Source organism: Solea solea, chromosome 4, assembly GCF_958295425.1.
Source record: "Solea solea chromosome 4, fSolSol10.1, whole genome shotgun sequence".
NCBI lineage: Eukaryota > Metazoa > Chordata > Actinopteri > Pleuronectiformes > Soleidae > Solea > Solea solea.
In genome coordinates, this window is record NC_081137.1 from 12,982,218 (window position 1) to 13,000,104 (window position 17,887).

General features: G+C 40.4%; 1 protein-coding gene across 1 annotated transcript; it reads right to left on the reverse strand.

Moving 5' to 3' along the window:
• ammecr1 (AMMECR nuclear protein 1) lies at window positions 1–14,242 on the reverse strand. Its single transcript, XM_058626852.1, has 6 exons — window positions 12,577–14,242; window positions 9,465–9,575; window positions 7,334–7,448; window positions 6,776–6,866; window positions 6,550–6,646; window positions 1–5,073 (listed from the first exon to the last, which is right to left on the reverse strand). The coding sequence occupies exons 1-6, from the start codon at window positions 13,059–13,061 to the stop codon at window positions 4,959–4,961; spliced, it is 1,014 nt and encodes a 337-aa protein (XP_058482835.1). The 5' UTR covers window positions 13,062–14,242; the 3' UTR covers window positions 1–4,958.
• Between the last annotated feature and the right edge of the window lie 3,645 nt (window positions 14,243–17,887).

A 17,887-nucleotide genomic window follows, 5' to 3' on the forward strand; every position in this document is an offset into this window, starting at 1 on the left:
TTTAGTCTTCTTTTATTTATTTAAATTCATCTATCAGTGCGATTGTATACCAGTGCAGCTACTGGGTCCAGAGTAAAGAAAACAGGCTTTTTCATCTTTAATGGCATAAAAAATAAGGAAAAATCCATCTTTTATACAAAGTATAACTGCTGGTCTTTAGGGAAAAAAAAAACATTTATAAACCCATAAAGCTAGGAGGCACACCATGGGATTTTCATTTGTGTAAATCAGAGCAATAATAATAATAATGATAAAATAATAACAAACATAATACGTAACAACTTGCAACCAATTTCAAATCATCTTTGACACCACATGCGGTTTCAGAGATTGACAATGAAAATTCATTTAAAAATTGAGTTGCTAAAAAAAAAAGTCAAGACAGTCGAGAAATCGCAAAAAAAAAAAAAAAAACGATAAAAATATAACGAGACAAAACATTTTTGTCAAATGCAGGGGTGTTTTTTGGAAGGACAGGAAGCCAGGCCTGAAGAGCAGCATTTGGGCATGGCCGCTGGCATCTTTGGTTCAGTCCAACATACGAAGGTAACATGAGCTTGAGCATTCCACGAAACACGACAATGACCACACAAGGAATGCTGAGGCTGAACTCTAAACCCCGGTATGGAACCAAAACACTATCTGCTACAACAAACTACGAAACTTCGTTCCATAAAATCCCATGAGGTATCAATGCTTTTAACAGTTAATCAGTACAGAACCAGGACTATATTCTGCGTGTTCTACGTAAAACATTAACTCTGCGTCCTACTGCAGGAGATGCTTCACCTTCAACAAAGGTCTACGAGAGGTTGTGAATGCCTCAACGACCCCCAAACCTTTCAAATGATGATTCAGCAGCTGGTAGGAAGATCGTAAAGATGAGCTCAGGGGCAAAGAGCAGCATCTGATCTTCCAGGAGAGGCAACGGCCGCGACTACCGCCGCCATCTACAGAACGACGACGCGTCACACCTTGACAAACTAGGCCATGAGGTTGGGCCACAGTGTGGGGGGGAGTAAACGGGGGGGGAGGTAAACATGTGACTTCTTGTCCTTTCAAACCTGCAGGGGTGTTGACTTGCACTGGTAGGAAAAAAAACAAAACACCTGTTGAACAGATCTGCATATATCGAGGATAGAAAAACATGTAGGATTTTCTCTCGATATATCGAAGATGAACCGTCACAACGACCATTAGCAGTACATTCTGTAGCCTCTTGATGTGTTGCTGCTACGATTTTGCGCCCGTTAATGTTCAAGACCCCGATCGGACCCGGGAATAACACCCTCCTCCTTGTGTATTCTGATCACAGGCGGACAGAGCCAAGTACACGATTGAACGTACTCAAATGTGTTCTGAATGCCTCTTCAGATCAGATCGCGGAGACCACATTTGGAGGTGGTTTGGGAAATGTGCCATCCCCCACATTATCCAGCACGTGTGAATGCAAACTTGCTTTTAACACACATTAGAAGCCGCCTTCTAAGTGGACTAAGTCCTTTGACCTGCTGCAGTATCACTGGATTTCGACACTTCTCAGTGGCTTTACATTGATTTTTCTTTTCTTTCTAATGGGTTAATCTTATTTCTTGTTACAGCAGCGCAAGAAGTACTTTGATTTAGGGCTGCAACTAACAATAACTTTTAGGATTCCGGATTTCTGGTGTAGTTTGGACCATTTAATGTCAGGAAATGTTTGTTATATGGAGTAAGGAAACAGGCTTAACAAAAATAGAAAGCTTGATAACAAAAAAACTAAAAGGTTAATGGACTACTCACGCTGCTGCAACATGAAACATTTTAACGAAAAATTGTTTGTAAATGAGTGTTAATAGTGTGGGGGTGGAAGATTCATTGTGAAAATGGAGTCAGAAGCCATCAGGTGAAGGGGCGGTCTTTCATGTGTCCATTCACACATGCTCTGAAAACGCATTCCGGACACACTTACGTTTACGGGTACGTTCAGACCTAAACTAAGCCCCAAGTCCACATGAGACAGAATCACGCAGGGTGGGTAAAAACCAGGTCCGACAGCAAACCCACCTTCACAGGATGTCATGAATGCACTTGAATGGATTTTTGAGGCTACTGTTTGTATCGGTGACAGCCATGACCCTTTTCACAGCAATATACCCAAGAGAAAATCTTACATGCTGCATCTTTTAAGTATGATATGATTAATGAGTCCGCATGACCAGTCACGAGCTGTGACCACCCCAATATGAGGTCCGATAGCACCATATTTGTCTTTTAAATTTCTTAATGGTAAATAAGAGTGTCTAAGCCATAGATCAAGCATATCATGGATAAAACCATAGGTCTCATACTCAGACATACACGCAACTAAATAGATTGCATGTGTATACAAAGACATATGTAAAACAGCATGGTCAATTTGGTTTTGCAGCAGGAAAATTCAGGTTGTGCTGTATTAAGTGGACCAGGAAATGAATGAATGACTGACTGTTCTCCCGTGAAGCGTAGTGTTCGTGTCATGTGTCGTCGGGCAAGCTTCTTGTTTGTCTAAAAAGGCGTGAAACTGTCTTTGCCATGGTTTAAACATGTAGTGTTGTAACACCACAGTGTCCTTGTGGGATACTTAAAAGTGAACTAAAGGGCCAGTAACTGGGCGAGATGCGAGTGAACAGGAGGCTGCAGAGGGGTTCAGTTGACGGAAGAGCAAACCATGGGCCAGAGGAACACTCAGAGCATCATCATGTACTGGTCCATAATTTATTAAATCATTAATTTAAGGCAACACAACTGAAATCTGGGTCATTTCGGGTTACTGTGGATGGAGTGCCAAAAGCCCTTGACGTTTTGCATAAAAGGAAAAAAAAAATAATAATAACCTGCCAGTTAGTAAAGGCTGTTATAAAAGAAAGATGTTGGTCAAGTAGCGATAACCTCTCAAAAATTCCAGCTAGCAAAACTAAACATGAACAACCCTCGACAATCTTAAAACATTCTGGACAGTAAGTACAAACCAGCCAAGTGTGTGTATGCGTGTGTACACTAAATCACAAGTACTATTTGAATGAGAAAATGGCTTCTTAGGTCATACACACACAGAGCCCTGGCTTTTAGAATCTGCACTAACTAAATTAACTGTGTTTGCTCAAACCTGGTGCCAAACAGCTGACAAAACAAAAGCACTCATCACAAATGTTTCCCGTGTCGTGGACACGCACACGCTCCCAGATCAACGGACCTCAGTAAACACCAGAGTAGCAGAGGAGACGGTTTCAACGACTAAAATAAACGACCCGCTGCGTCACACCGCAAACTACACAATGACATGCACTTCTAAATGCCACACACGTTAATTAGCTCACTTCCTTTGTGCGTTAAGTTGCGTATCTTCATTGAAAATAACTATCTTAAATAGAGCATACTTCATGGACGAGTAACGAGTAAATGGTTAGCTACAATCTGAAAAGGCAAGACAATGATTTCCACGACGCGAAGACACGGACAATTAGTACAGGACTTTTCCGAACAAATGACAAAACCGCTGCTGAGGCGAGGGCTCAGTGACGCAGCCGCTGCTGAGGCGAGGGCTCAGTGACGCAGCCGCGCCTGAGGCGAGGGCTCAGTGACGCAGCCGCGTCTGAGGCGAGGGCTCAGTGACGCAGCCGCGTCTGAGGCGAGGGCTCAGTGACGCAGCCGCGTCTGAGGCGAGGGCTCAGTGACGCAGCCGCGTCTGAGGCGAGGGCTCAGTGACGCAGCCGCGTCTGAGGCTGCTTGGTGTACGTCCGCATTCACCCACAAGACTAGCATTAGCGCTTTAAGTGGCACTGAATACAATACACTTCAAGCCAAACAACTCCTCCGATAGTGTCGAATAAAAGAGAGAATATGGCTTTAAGTAGTTATAGCATGTCCCCGTTGAGTGACTCCCTGCCAGTAAACTCAAGACACCAACAGACTAAGTAACAAAAGCATCAATCACGTACCTACTTTCATGCCTGGTAGCTCTACTGCAGGGAAAGCAGACCGACTTGTAGCCAAATTTTCCAATTTATGAACATGATTATCCTCAGACAAAATGGCTTCCTCCCCACGTACTTTCACTTAAAAAACAAGGGAACATGGTTGTCAGCTCTATCAAACATGGTTCAAAGATTAAAGGTTCCACCACAAAACACTACAATTACTCAGGGGAGAGAGATTCTTTTTTTTTCTTTCTTTAAATGTAAAATCCGTTTTCTATCTCATTCCACTGATTTTTATCTTGTGGCAGATCGAAGTCCGTATCCACACACGGATATACACACTTCTCAAACAATAAACGTGATCCTACCATCCATGCTTTGGAGTATACAGACCCCAATAAATAGTCCCAACTACAACACTACAGGAGTTTACAAGACTCAAACAACCTCAACAAGTCAATCTTTTTTTGTTTTTTGTTTTTTGAGAGGAATCAAGAAGAGAGATGGCAAAGCCTTCAAGAACTGCAGTTGCTTTGCTACATGGTATACATGTCCGGTGATTAATATAAATTAAGAGGCAAAAACTAAAAGAAAAGTAAAGAATTTCTTAGTAAAACTGAAACAAAGCCTAAAGAATAAAAGTGTAATACTAATCTAAGAGATTTGCTTCCATCCACAGAATCAAACACCTGATTAGGTTTACTGAGAAGTTCAATAAAATCCATCATTTGTTAATTTTCAAAAATATGAATAAGGGGGGGGATTATAGATAGACTTATAAGTATGCTGCAAAAACATAACCACAGGCAACGAAAAAGAAATGTGTGGATTTCTTGCCGTAATCAAATGATGCTTCGTTGCCACCCGTTGCCATGTCAACGTCTGGGAGACAGCCAGCATGGCAACGGAAACTATCATCATAAAATGGTACAGTAGTAGAAATAGCTAGACCAGGAGGGGGCGGGCTCTCCTGGGAAAAGGTCCGCGGAGAGGTCCAATGATTGGTCATGCGGCTCGCTGTCAGGAATAATGGTTGTAGGGTGGTAGAGGGTGCCCGATGCCGTTCTGGTAGTGATGGTGCTGACGGTGGGCGATGTACTCTGCATAACCCATAGTCATCTTCTCGCTACGGTACCTGGCAAAGAGAAAAGATGTGATGGGCGGGAAAAAGTTTCAACCGAACCAAAGTCACAGAGCAAAGTACTGTGATTCTGTACTATCACTTAACAATGAATAAAATTAGTCTTTTGCACAACAAATATTAATTAAATACTGCTTTTTCTCTCTAAAACAAGTACTTCAATGACATGCAAATAGAAAATCTAAATTGCCGCAGACAAACCAGAGATGTTTGTATTTCCTTACCACAATGCAAGAGCTCTTTTTTTTTTTTTTTTTTACTTCTTTCCAGTGTGACAGTTTTCACTCAATGCCTCTCCACACCATCAACTGTAGAGCTGCAACTAACAATTATTTTCATAACCGATTAATCTGTCGATTCTTTTCTCGATTAATCGTTTGGTCCATAAAATATCAGAAAACCTTTAAAAATGTTTAGTCATGTTCGTCAAACCCGGATATGATGATGTTCTCAAATGTCTTGTTTTGTCCACAAACCAAAATGATTAACTTTTAATGATTTCTTTGTTATCCAGAGCAAAGAAATTAGGAAAATACTCACATTTAAGAAGCTTAAACTATCGGAAATCTTGTTTTAAATCATGAAAAAAAGCTTCAAACCGATTAATCGCTTTTTAAAATTGTTGTCCATTAATTTAGTAATAGATTAATAATCGATTCATCGATTAGTTGTTTCAACTGTAATCAACTGTTACTAGTACAGTACCCATTCAAGATGTGCCTGTTTTTGTTGGGCTTTTGGTGTGTTCGGTTTGTGCCATCTTTTTAATTGTCTTTTATCCAACATAAATACAGATATTGAAATAATGACGAAAAATATTTACAGTGAGAAATAATTCAGTCATCATTGTGCGAGAGAGAATAGAAGCAGGTTTTTTTCCCTTTTTGGTTTCATCGTTAACTGTGGTGCGACATCGAAACACACAACGACACTGAACATGACACAAAAGCTGTTTTTCTGCTCGTTTGTCTCAACAAGATATCACGCTTTGTATGAGAATAGACTGCGGGCGTTGGCCTCGACCTCCATGGGATATTTACACCGACTGCAAGGGAGTGGCAGTTTTCTATCATCCAATCAGCTGACTGACCGTACCATATTACTCTGGTACCCCAAAGGAAGGGTGTAAAAGAATGGAATGGTTGGGGCTGGTTATTATATTACTATTCTTACGTAAAACACGATTTTTGAGTCTTCTGATTCTGCCAGATTTCTTTTTCTCCACTGATTCCTAGTGCTTGCTCTTAGTGGGATCAGTTTGGCTTCTTCCTTTCCTTTCCTTACAAGGCAAAATGCCTTGAAATATTTGATTTAGGCTGGATTGGAGTGTTAAGTACCTTGTAACATTAGTTAGGGTTTCATAATCGTTATTATTGACTGAACAAATCAGATTTCCCGCAGCTACCTCTGGAGCCAGAAAAGGATTTATGATTTGTATGAAGCAGTACGCCACAAAACAAAACCTCTTACCTGGTTAACTTAATGGTCTTCCTGAAGTCATTTGTGATGGGAGCTTTATAACCTCCCTTTCGTAGTAAGGAATCTATGGTTTGAATGTGGTCCCAACCTTGACAAAACAGTTTAACACAGTTCTGAAAATCCAAATTCCCTTAAATACACATACACTTTCTTCTTTAACAAAAAAATTAATAAAAAGGTGAATCTGGATTTTTAGGAATACAAAAAAAGGTCTTACCTTGCTCCTTCGCAACCTCTGGTAGGTAAGTGGCTGTGCGCTTTGATCCTTTTTCGTTGAAAAACTCTATCCTAATACCATGAACACCCACCTAGAAAGAATATGCAAATCCAGAAGAACGAATAGGTTAAAACACATAAATCGCTCCAGTACAACATAGTCAAAAATATAGAGGGAGGACAGATGTTCGGTTCTTTAAGGCAATATGGGGACTGCTATATTATACAACCACAATCCATGTCATTTCATGTTTCACTGGGTTTCAGCATGGTTAGACTTTTAATTTATTTCCACCATTAGCTTTGGTGATATAGATAGATTAGACAGAATAGAGCGAGTGGATAAGTGTAGCACCCAATCAGCTGAATGACTTTTGGTGCACTAAACCTACTTGCAATTACTCATTTTAAAGCAATCCTGCCAAGATGAAAATGTATATATTTTTCTATAATTACAAAAAAGATGAGTCAGTTTAGCTGCAAGGCACCAAATAAAGAATAACAAATAAAAGACTATTATTCTGTGTTTGAGCGTGTTTTAGTAACGAGTGCATCTAACCTCCCAGTCAAGGTAATCACCGACGTCTTCAAAGTTGGTGAGAAGAGACACTGAGCAGAAGAGGCGAGGCAGCTCTTCCCTTGTCATAGGGGGGAAGCGGCTGTCTTTAAGGGCACTGCAGACAGAAAGAGCACTGTTCAATGGACATGTGTGGAAGAACTTTACACAATTGAGCATAAAAGTGCCAAAGAGTTGGATTAATGTGTTTGTCCTTTTAAAATGAGGGGCATGTTTCCACTCAAGTTTACAAAGGACTGAACTGAAGAATCAGTGAGACCTTTTCTGTAATATAGAGGAGATTTACAAAATGAGTGTTGCACCACACTGCCCATTTCAGAGATCATCTCCTCTTAGGGTCAAGGCATCTTGGTAAGGACAGTTGAGACTTTTCAAAACATTACCTGAGTTTTAGGTTAAGTTTAGGTTTTTTGAAGCATGGTCGTCAGTACCGACGGCACTGACAATGGCACAGAGGAGGAGTGCCAGTAGACACACACGGAAAAAGAGATTTTAACCACTTAACAAAATAAAACCCAATACATAATAAAATCAACGTCCGCTTAGGTCTGTGACAATGTGTTTCCTAGTCTGTCTCTATATTATAAAGACTTTTCTTTCTAACTGGAAACCTTTTTTTGAAGTTTGTAAACCATTCACTCCCACCCACAGAGAAAATGTGTGTTTTTAACTTAAATGTTTGTGTTACTTTGGCAATTGTTAACAAAAAACATCAAACCAAAATCATAAAATAACCCATGTGAAGTTATTGATGAGGCAGTAGGCAACTCCTGTGTACGATGATGTAAAAATGACAGATTTTCTTTGGCACTGAGAATGATTGGTCTACAAAGTTGTAAGATAAACGGTAAGATAAAGTTGTTGATTTTATTACGTGAGCCTTCGGTTAAGGGGCTGAAATTTGTGTTTCTGCTAGGAGCCATGTTTTCAGTGAGAGCCAGTGTCTCAGGCTGGTTCTCCATGCAGGGGCACTCTTATGGCACTTTTCCACTCGCGCGACTTGACTCACCTTGGCACGGCACAGTTATTTTGCTTTTCCATTACGCGATAGTACCTGGTACTTTTTTGGTACCTGCTCTGATGAGGTTCCAAGCAAGCGGAGTCGATACTATGCGTGACGTCATCGAACTGCTGTCCACTGATTGGTCAGAGTGTCGTCACAGAAAGAGGCATGAGCAAGAATCAAAGTGAACAATGCTAAACTGTAGATCAGTTAAAAAGACTTAACAGTACTTAAAATGTGGGTTAATCTCGGACATTTAGCAAGGAAATGTCTAAAATCTCATCATTTAGGAGGAGTTGGGTGTATTTAGCGACCGCCATAACAAACCCTGCCGCTGTATTTCAGTTCAGCAACTGTGAGACGGAGTCTGTGCTCCGGTCATGCAGGAAGTACTGAACACATTTTTTTCAGTACATCATAAATAACTGTTTTACAAGTCACAAGTTTGTGTGTCGCGTATAAAACAAAGGCATAGCAGTTTCATGGAGCCATGCTGTGATGACACCGTCCATGTTGAGGAGGTACTATATTGTAATGGAAAACCAACCAAACAGTGTAGAGTTGAGCCGTGCCGTGCCGAGGCGGTGTATCTAGTGGAAAAGCACCTTCTGTGAAGGTGCAAGAAAACTGAACTATCCCTTTAATGGCCTGTTTCGTCTGTAAATGGAGTCACAGAGTAAGAGACAGTGCTATGAAAACATGAACCACTGATCTTTTACCCTGCATTTAATCTACAGGTGATGATGCTGGTTTTACCCATGTCACTGTTTTACACACAGACTCCTTATGATTCCAACAATTATAACACACAGTAGTATAGGATAGTATTCTTGATCAATAAATTGTGTTGCTACGATACACAGCATAGTATTAAACTCACCACAGGAGGATCCTTTGAGGTACTCGTCTTATCTTTCTTTTGTAAAAAATGTCAATGAAAAAGCATAATACCACCATATATTATATTTTCTGAGCTACACAGATTAAACTGAATAACAGTTGTTAGCATAGACCATAGACATTTAAAACATTATTCTGAGGGAAGTTTGCAGTCATTCCTTCATTTTTGTCACAACTTTGTCATACAAAAATCATTACACAGTTTGTTACCTGGTAAGGGTGTACTCCCTGAGTCCTGAGTGCAGATTCATGGCAGAAAATGTACCTATACAACCCCGCAACCGCTTGTCTCTGCCTATTTTCCACGTGACAAACAGCGGGCTGAAAAATAAGACGGACAAACACACATTAGGAAGGAGACAAACTATCATGAGATGCACAGCAGATGGTTATTTCTGTAGTGAATGAGTTTGTTCGTGACACACATCACAGTTGATTCTTTGATTATGCTAGAGCAGCAATTCACATTAGGGCAACAGTGTTTTTTTCCACCACAAATAACTGGTTTTCATTGAAGACTTTGATCATTGACCCATGGCTGGACTGCAAATTCTAACAAACTCTGTTTATCCTGATGTAGTTTTAGGAGATTTTTCAAACTGTTTTACTGAAACCATTTCTGGTTAAGAAGTGTGGAAAATTCATGGTGTGGTTGTATGTGCTACTGACACATAAGATCACATGATCATGTGTCAGTATCAGATGTGATGTCATCTTACAGCAGAATGCAGCTCACACACTCCCAGTTTTTAGATTGGGTTTGCATAAGAGTTTTTCAGAGAAAAATGATCAGTGACAAATTTGGGCGGTAGAGAAAAACAAAATTGTACAAAACAAGGCGAGTCTTTGCCAGTATTAACTCATTAAAGACAACATATTTAAGCCTGACACATTTAAAGTTACAGCAGGCAGTATGTTTCAGTGTTACTGATCAATTAATCCATAATAACCTTTCAGCACAATGTAAATTTGAGACAGAGAGCATGGTACTGCTGCACCTCCTCTGGGCCAGATGTGTTTTACCACTATAAAGACGTGTCTGGCCTCACTGTGCAGGGTAAAAATGTTTCTCGTTTTAGTTATGAGAACTAAATGCATGTAAATGCAAAATGAATAAACTGCTAGACAAGAAGTATACTGAGTAGATATCTCCAACACTAATATAAATACTGGTATGATTCAATTACCAAATTTGTTCCAATTTCAAGACATGTTCAATTAATAAAATGTGTCTAAAGGCCACTGCTTGCAACTTTGTGGCTTTACTTTACTTTTCCTGGATCATTTCCAACTGCTATTGAGAAAAGGCAGATGTCTTCACACAAGGACCAACCAAGTGAAAGGTTGGAAAGCACATTAAATTAAGCAAAGGTTCTTTACTTTTTTGTTTCTAAGGAAAGGCCAAATTATTTTGTTCAATACTTTAGTGTGTTTGTGTTATCTATAGCAATACTAATCTGACTTGCCAGGCTAATGTGGGGTTACACTGAGAGAACAAACATCTATTATTTTATGTATGGATTCAAAAACGTCTGAACTGAAGGAACTAATATGATAGTGTAATGTTTGTGGTATATTTTGCACTGACTGCAGCAATGTAATGAACATTTCTCCATCATTTCTCCATCATTTAGTTACTAAGTCACTAAGTCAAACTAACAATTATGGTGTGCCTAACCTGTCTATTATTAAGCTTTAAATGCACCAGTGTGGCTTTTGACTGGTCCTCAGATGTTAACATTTGCTGCATTGCCTTTCAAGATGTCAGTTTAACACAAATTTAATACAGACCCATAAACAAGTGAACCTTTACTTTGCAGGGAAATAAAGGCTTATTGTACATGTACAGTATATTAATATGTACGTCTGCACTTTCAAACATATTAAGTGGCCTCACATTGTTTCCAATAACAGAAAAGGGTCACCACTTAATATGTTTGAAAGTGAAGACGTTGCTGCTTTCATACAAATACAACCCATGTATACATCTGAAATGTGCAAGGTTGTGTTCTATTGTCTACATAGTGATGGGAAAGACTGCCTAGCACACTTAAAGCAGTCACATGATAATGGAATGACCCTTTTAAGTCAAGACAGTGTTGTAGTTAGCAGTGGCTGTAACTGTATACAATCACTATACAGCCACATGTATGCAAAGGGGCCGTATAGCATGTATATCAAATTACAACGATTGGTTGGAAACATTTCAAGGGGGGCGCAAGAGTGCAGTTACTGGGGGAACATTTACATTTATTAAGCACATACATGTATCGTGAAATGGGTCAGAAGGTATGCACATTGCGGTGCACATATATAAATAAATGCAGATTTATTTTGTCACAGTTATTTGCCACCACATTTGCTGGTTGACTTTTAAAATTTAGCAATGTCTTTTTTGCCATTACATTTGATAGATATGTAGGACTAGCAACTGCTTAGCGAGGACCATCTTTTCTTTGTTGGTTTATGCTAAACTTGGTTTACCTTAAAACTGACAGTGAGCTTACATTGACAACATACAACCCATTGTAATTTAGAAATTCTAGCTAACCGTCATAACACATTTCCAACAAAAGTATTCTAACATTGTAACATATACCCTATAACATACAAGTTCATTAATGCTGTCTAGCCATGCTAATGTAGCTCATAGCTAACAAAGCTAAGCCTATTATGTGGGAACCCAGAGTTCATTGAGGCTAACACGGCAGATTTGGAATAAAAAATATCAACTTTTTCTCTTGTCAGTTTGACACTTTGAAATTAACTTCTCTAGCAACACAAACAAAAAACGAACCGGGAAAAATAAATTGACACAATGCTCTTTTTCCTCTTTTTCAAAAGTGCAACTGGCAATAGCTACAAGCTATACGGCTTAGCCAACGACAGCTAGCGGTTTTTGAGTTGGACAGACAGCATCTCTAAAATACTTATTTCGTAAAATAACGACGAGAAATCCAGAATAGATAAAGTAACACCAACCGGTGATATGTGACCCAGCTTTGTAGCATAATATGAAACCATTAACTTTAACCATTAATGAAATGCTAGCGAAGCTATTGAGACTGCAGGCCGGTGCAGACAAGACTTTCCGACAAGGCCCCAGTTCAACTTGGACAAATTAAGCTGTGATCGCGAGTTTTCGCTTTTAAATTTGACTGTAAGTAACTCGTTGTTTCGATGTGACAATATGTACCCTTAAAACAGAAGCAGATTGTGTGTGTAAAAAGCTGCCACTTGTGCCGCGGCACACGTTTGTTGAGAGAATACATCAATGGGCTTTGACATGCAGCAAAACAACAAAAGACAAAAAAATACTCACTAGGGATCATTTGTAAACCTGGGTGTTCTCGGAGGTTGGTATCCGTACAGATGGCAATAAAGCACGTCAAAACAGAAGCAGCACATCTCCGCTGAGACCACCATTTTTCTGCCTCCACTTCCCGAACCAGGTCCCGGGCTAAGATTCGGGGCGAGGCCGGATGAAGTGTAACCGGCCGGGGCTGGGGACAGAGCGTTTGTGCCACTGCCGCCACCACCACCACCACCACTACTGCTGCCACTAACGTTACCCCCGGGTCCCCCCAGGCCGTTGGCTCTGCTCACGTTCGCCGCTGCTGCAACTGTCGCGGAGGAGCCAATCCCCAACTCCGAGCCACAATGTCCGGTTCCTGCCACCCCGCTTCCCGCCCCCACCCCGCCGGGACCCCCCGACCCGGGTGATCCCGACAGTTTCTGCTTCTTCACCCCGCAGCACCCGGCCGCCATCTTGGAACAATCTGCACCGACACACCGCTTCCGACCCATAACCGTCACCGCGGGAAGGGTGGGGGGGAACGCCGACCAGACGTAGAAATCCCACTGCGCTGATACGTATGACGGACAATACTCCACTTTCACGCTTTTATTTTTTTATGTCGGACGACGAAATAACCGATATGGTGAGAAGACTGCAATGTCACCCTAGCGTTGCCTTTAAAATGCGTGACTTTGTTACGCAAAATCCATAGCAGGACAGCCGCTTTTTTTCCCGTTGAGTAGTCAGCCAGTCTAGCTTTGGATTTCGGTGTTCCAGTGGATCACCGATAACGTCAAGTCCCAATAGTTTCTCCTTCTCCCTTAACACGGTACCATTTGAGGCTACCTCAATCCGTTCCCCTTCAACACACAAGTTTAGGGAGTACACAGTCCGAACAGGCCGCAGATGACAGCAGGCAGGCGGTCCAGATGTGAAGCCGACAGCCGGTGCGCTGTAGCCCCGCAGCACACCTCTCCAAGTGGAAGCCGGGAGCTTGCATACGCAGGACCCATAAGCTTCAGCACAAATTGCGCACAGTGTCTTGGAGAGCGTAGCTTCTCATTGCACCAGCTTTGTTTGCTTCAGCCTTTACGAACTTCTTATTACACAACAACAGGCCCAGTATGTTGGAATTCCAGACAGTGGGATAATAACGCAGAGGAAAATGGCATCTGACAATGCAATGCGGGGTTGGCATGGCACAATGAACCGCGTCAGCAGCGCCGAGCAAGTCATTTCAGTAACGTATAGGCCAGAGTTTGCACCTGCATCATTTCTGTTCTTGGACCAGGTTAAAATCTCAAGAAACAACACCCCCGCGTCAAATATAGAGCTGAAAGTTTTCACTGTAGGTTTGTTTGGAGGCTGTCATCCGTTTATGAGACATATAGAAGAGCATTATTGTCCGCGAGCCGTGAGAAATCCTCCGGGTTTAGTAACCCTCGCTCCGCACCTTCTCTCAGCTGCTACCAGTCAGTGCTGTTCGGGTAAAGCCCTGTGATCTGTCTGTGGGAACAGGCGTCGGTGTCGTCGGCACGCCGGAACCGGATTCAGAAAGAGTGTTGCGCACACTTGCTCCACATTCTGCGTAGCATCTGAGGGTATCACGTTTGCTGTGGAAAAGCACGCGCTCTCGACGCGTGCGTGCAGTGGAAAAAATATCCCTAAGTTATAAAAGGAATATGACCAGAGTGGTCTGTATCTGTACGCAATATACCTTTTAGCTCTACTCTTTAATCGCTTCCATCTGCCTTTGATCACTGTATTCCTTTAATAGATTTCTGTATTTTCTATTTACCTGCACCCGTTTTGAACACAATTTTACTGGTATGTCTGACAATAAAGGTACTAACGAGATAGGTTTGTGTTTTTAGAGCAGCACAGTGAACTCATGTGATCCTGAATCTGTAAATATAATCCATGCACAAAACTTATTATATCACATGCCCGCATTATACTCCACCCAAGCCCAACTCGACATTGCTTTGAGTAGAGGAGGGGGTGAGGTGTAAGGTATGCCAGTCTGACTCTTAATTATATGTATCTCATTATAGTTAGCTACAATTCAGTTAAGATATTTACAACTCCAGTTTAAGATCATTAGCCTACGGTTTTAGTTCAAGTTTATAAGACCTTTAATTTACCTCAATTCAAGATGCCTATAAATATGGTTTGATCTGACTTATATTAACACATACCAACAGTCTGGTGCCGAGATAAAACCATTATAATTCACCAAATTCTAGATATCTATAAGGGGAAGCTGCAAACGTTTGTGCCTTATTGTCAAATTTTAGTTTTCAGTTGTAGAAGGCTGTCTAATGGTGAGATAAAGCAGTGGAAATATTAACTGGTATAGATTTGATTCACCCTGGTATCTGTGCCGCAGGTTCACCCATGGTAAATTGCCACTCCATATATGGATATCCTGGGGTCAGCAAATAGTTGCAATAATAATGCAGCAGAGGTTACAAAATAGACAGTTTTCTTTTTTTTTTGTTCATAAAAACGAGCCAAGTGAACTTTGAACTGTGACGTATTTCCAAATTTCACAAATCCAATACGATTGTAAAAGTTTTGAGTAATTTTTGCTCAGGTGTGTTATAGTTGGTGAAAATTGAAAATTGAAAATTATAGTTTCAGTGATAGAAAGTTTCCAAGTACCTGAATTAGCCCCTTTTTCTACTATAAGTAATATAGAACATTTGTACACTTGGCTCCTTAAGTCAACATTTTCCATTCATTTGAATAGGAAACATATTCTAACATGTCAGTCAGCAGAATAATGTGTAAAACTTCCTCAGTCCCAGATGGGTTTGACGTGATGTGATACAGAATGGCTTCTTTGTCACAGTCAACAGAGTAAAAGCATGAAATGCAAATCAGCTGTGATGTGGACATTGGTTATTTAGTCTACTACAGTGAAAATACAGAAATAGGTTCACTCACCATGCTTAATTATTGCATTTTCCTACTTCACTTTATATTTGAACATAAACATTTAATGTAAAACTCCATCATCGAGTGTTTAGCTTGGTAGTGTGCACACGTGGCTCAGTGCAGCTGAGTCGAGTGTATTCTCTGTGGAGGAAAAAAAAATGCTTTCATGTGACCAATGGATTTTGCTTGCCGATGATGTCACCACAAAGCCATCCATCCAGATTATGTTTCGAAACTATACCAGACGAAAGGGGACACATGCAGGCTCAATTACTGACTGTTCCAATAGATCATAAAAAAGATCACTGTTCTTCAAGGTCAGTGTGGCTTTAAGTGAAGTGAACAGGCTGGGCTGAGTGTTTTTGCAAAGCGTATGGTCTCATATGATTTAAGACAAGTTCTAACACACACCCAAATCCTCACTCACTCATTGAATATGTATGGAGAAAATAGACTTGTTTGTTCTATTCATTCAGTCACTTCTACTCTTGAGAGCAGGAACAATCTGGCATGCTGTTGTTTGGCCTTGTGGGGGAATTTCCCACAGCCACAGGACTCACTCGCCCCTGAGGTAACAAGCATATAACTGTGCAAAAGACAGAGAGTCAGCCATCTTAATGATGATTCAAAGGAACAGGAAGTTCAGAAGAATTCTGCACATAAATCAGAAAGAACACCAAAAATGGTGTTTGTTTGGGCCAAGTCTGGGGTCAACCACATACTGAATATAACCTATTTAAAACAGACTAAAAGGAAAATGTTGATGCTTGTACTCATATGACATGGAGGTTTTACTTAATATCTATAAATCAGGGAATTCTTATCCCCTGTTGATATAAGTAATATCCAAATTGGCTAATCTGATGTGGTGCACAAAACCTACAATAGGCACAAAAAGTACACAGATATTTCAGGTTAAATGTAGCTGCATGAGTTGTATGTACTTAGTACTGACATATAATCAGTGCTCACAGGGAACCAGCTTGAGTCACAGATGCTTGCTATAAAAAAAAAACAGATTTTGGACCAACAGATTATCCAAAAAGAGGTTTATCAATTTAAGTCTATGTTATCTTAAAAAAAAAATTAGCTTTACCATTAAAAAACAGTTGTTTGTTTCGCTTTGTAAAACACTCTCTCCCCCCACACCAAAGTCCATAAAGAAGAGCTGTGATTTTACATCACAGCACAGAATATCCCCTGCTGCCTCAATCAGCAACTATGTGTTATGTTGTGACTTCATTGTTTGAAACATTTTGTTGAGATGTCTCTAATTGACACTATCTTGGCAAACGTAGCAGTAGATCAGCATTTCAATCCCTTGTCCGTGCATGCTAAAAATTGTTTAATTTCTCCATGGTTTTGTGTAGGGACAGTGAGTGGTTTATGACATTTAGTTATTAATTTTTTTTTTTTTTACAAATGACTGTTATCAGGGTTGTAAATGATTAATATGATAATGGTTAACACAATATGAGCGATGTCCATTTATTATTGTCAGTGGAAAGATCCCATTTTCACACTGTGAAAAATAGAGTTTGTATATCTGTACATGACATCATCTGTCACAGACGGGTGGAGACCGAGCCACACATCTGTGTCAGGGTGGATAAGCTCCATCACTGTTGTTGCAGTTACCAGGGTTGTTGGTTAAAGGCCATGGCTTCATTCCAATAACAACAGATCTGTGTGCTCATTTTTCCTGTATATTTAATGGGAGAAGATTTGAGTGCAGGAGAGTAATGTTGCTTAACTGTGCAAATGCAACACCAGTTCATGATATGAATTATTCCATTAGGCTATAGGAACCTTGTCATCTCTCAGGCTGTTTGTCCTTCCCTGACTCCCATTATAATGGCATTTTCTCTCCCTGCCAGAGCAGAGGAATCACTCCCTGTTTTGTCTCAAAAACTAATCTCATCTGGACAAATGGCTGCTTCTTGTGTGCTGTATCGTCACTCTATATTGAAGTGGAAAATAAACCTCTCCAGGGCATTTTGTTACTGGACAGCAAGGCTCTGATTTTCACTCTCCTCACATCATACTTTTGGTTGCTTTCTGTTTTCTCTGGTGATTTGGGGAAATTATGCACTTTCTCTTAATCTCTCTCTCTCTCGCTGTCATAGTTGTTAATAAATTGTGAAAAATAAAACATTTTAGTGCTGCTCTCAAATTTGCATCAGGAAATGAGTGAGATAATGAATGCATGCAAACTGGGGTACATTGAATTTAATATGCGTTTTACATTGTCAGAAAATATACCATAAACACAGAATTATGCAAGTCTCACTGAATGACTCATTGGGATAGTCAGCTTTGACAAAACACTTTTGATTTTTTGAAACTCAAAGTCATAATGAACTTTTACTTGCCTACTGCCTGTATTCCAAACGCA

Excerpts from the sequence above, each read along its gene's own strand:
- ammecr1 (XM_058626852.1), bottom strand. The coding sequence starts at position 13,061 with ATGGGTCGGAAGCGGTGTGTCGGTGCAGATTGTTCCAAGATGGCGGCC. Across the intron at positions 9,576-12,576 it reads AGGTTTACAAATGATCCCTA|CCCGCTGTTTGTCACGTGGA; the intron begins GTGAGTATTTTT and ends CTTATTTTTCAG. Across the intron at positions 5,074-6,549 it reads AAGACCATTAAGTTAACCAG|GTACCGTAGCGAGAAGATGA; the intron begins GTAAGAGGTTTT and ends TCTCTTTGCCAG.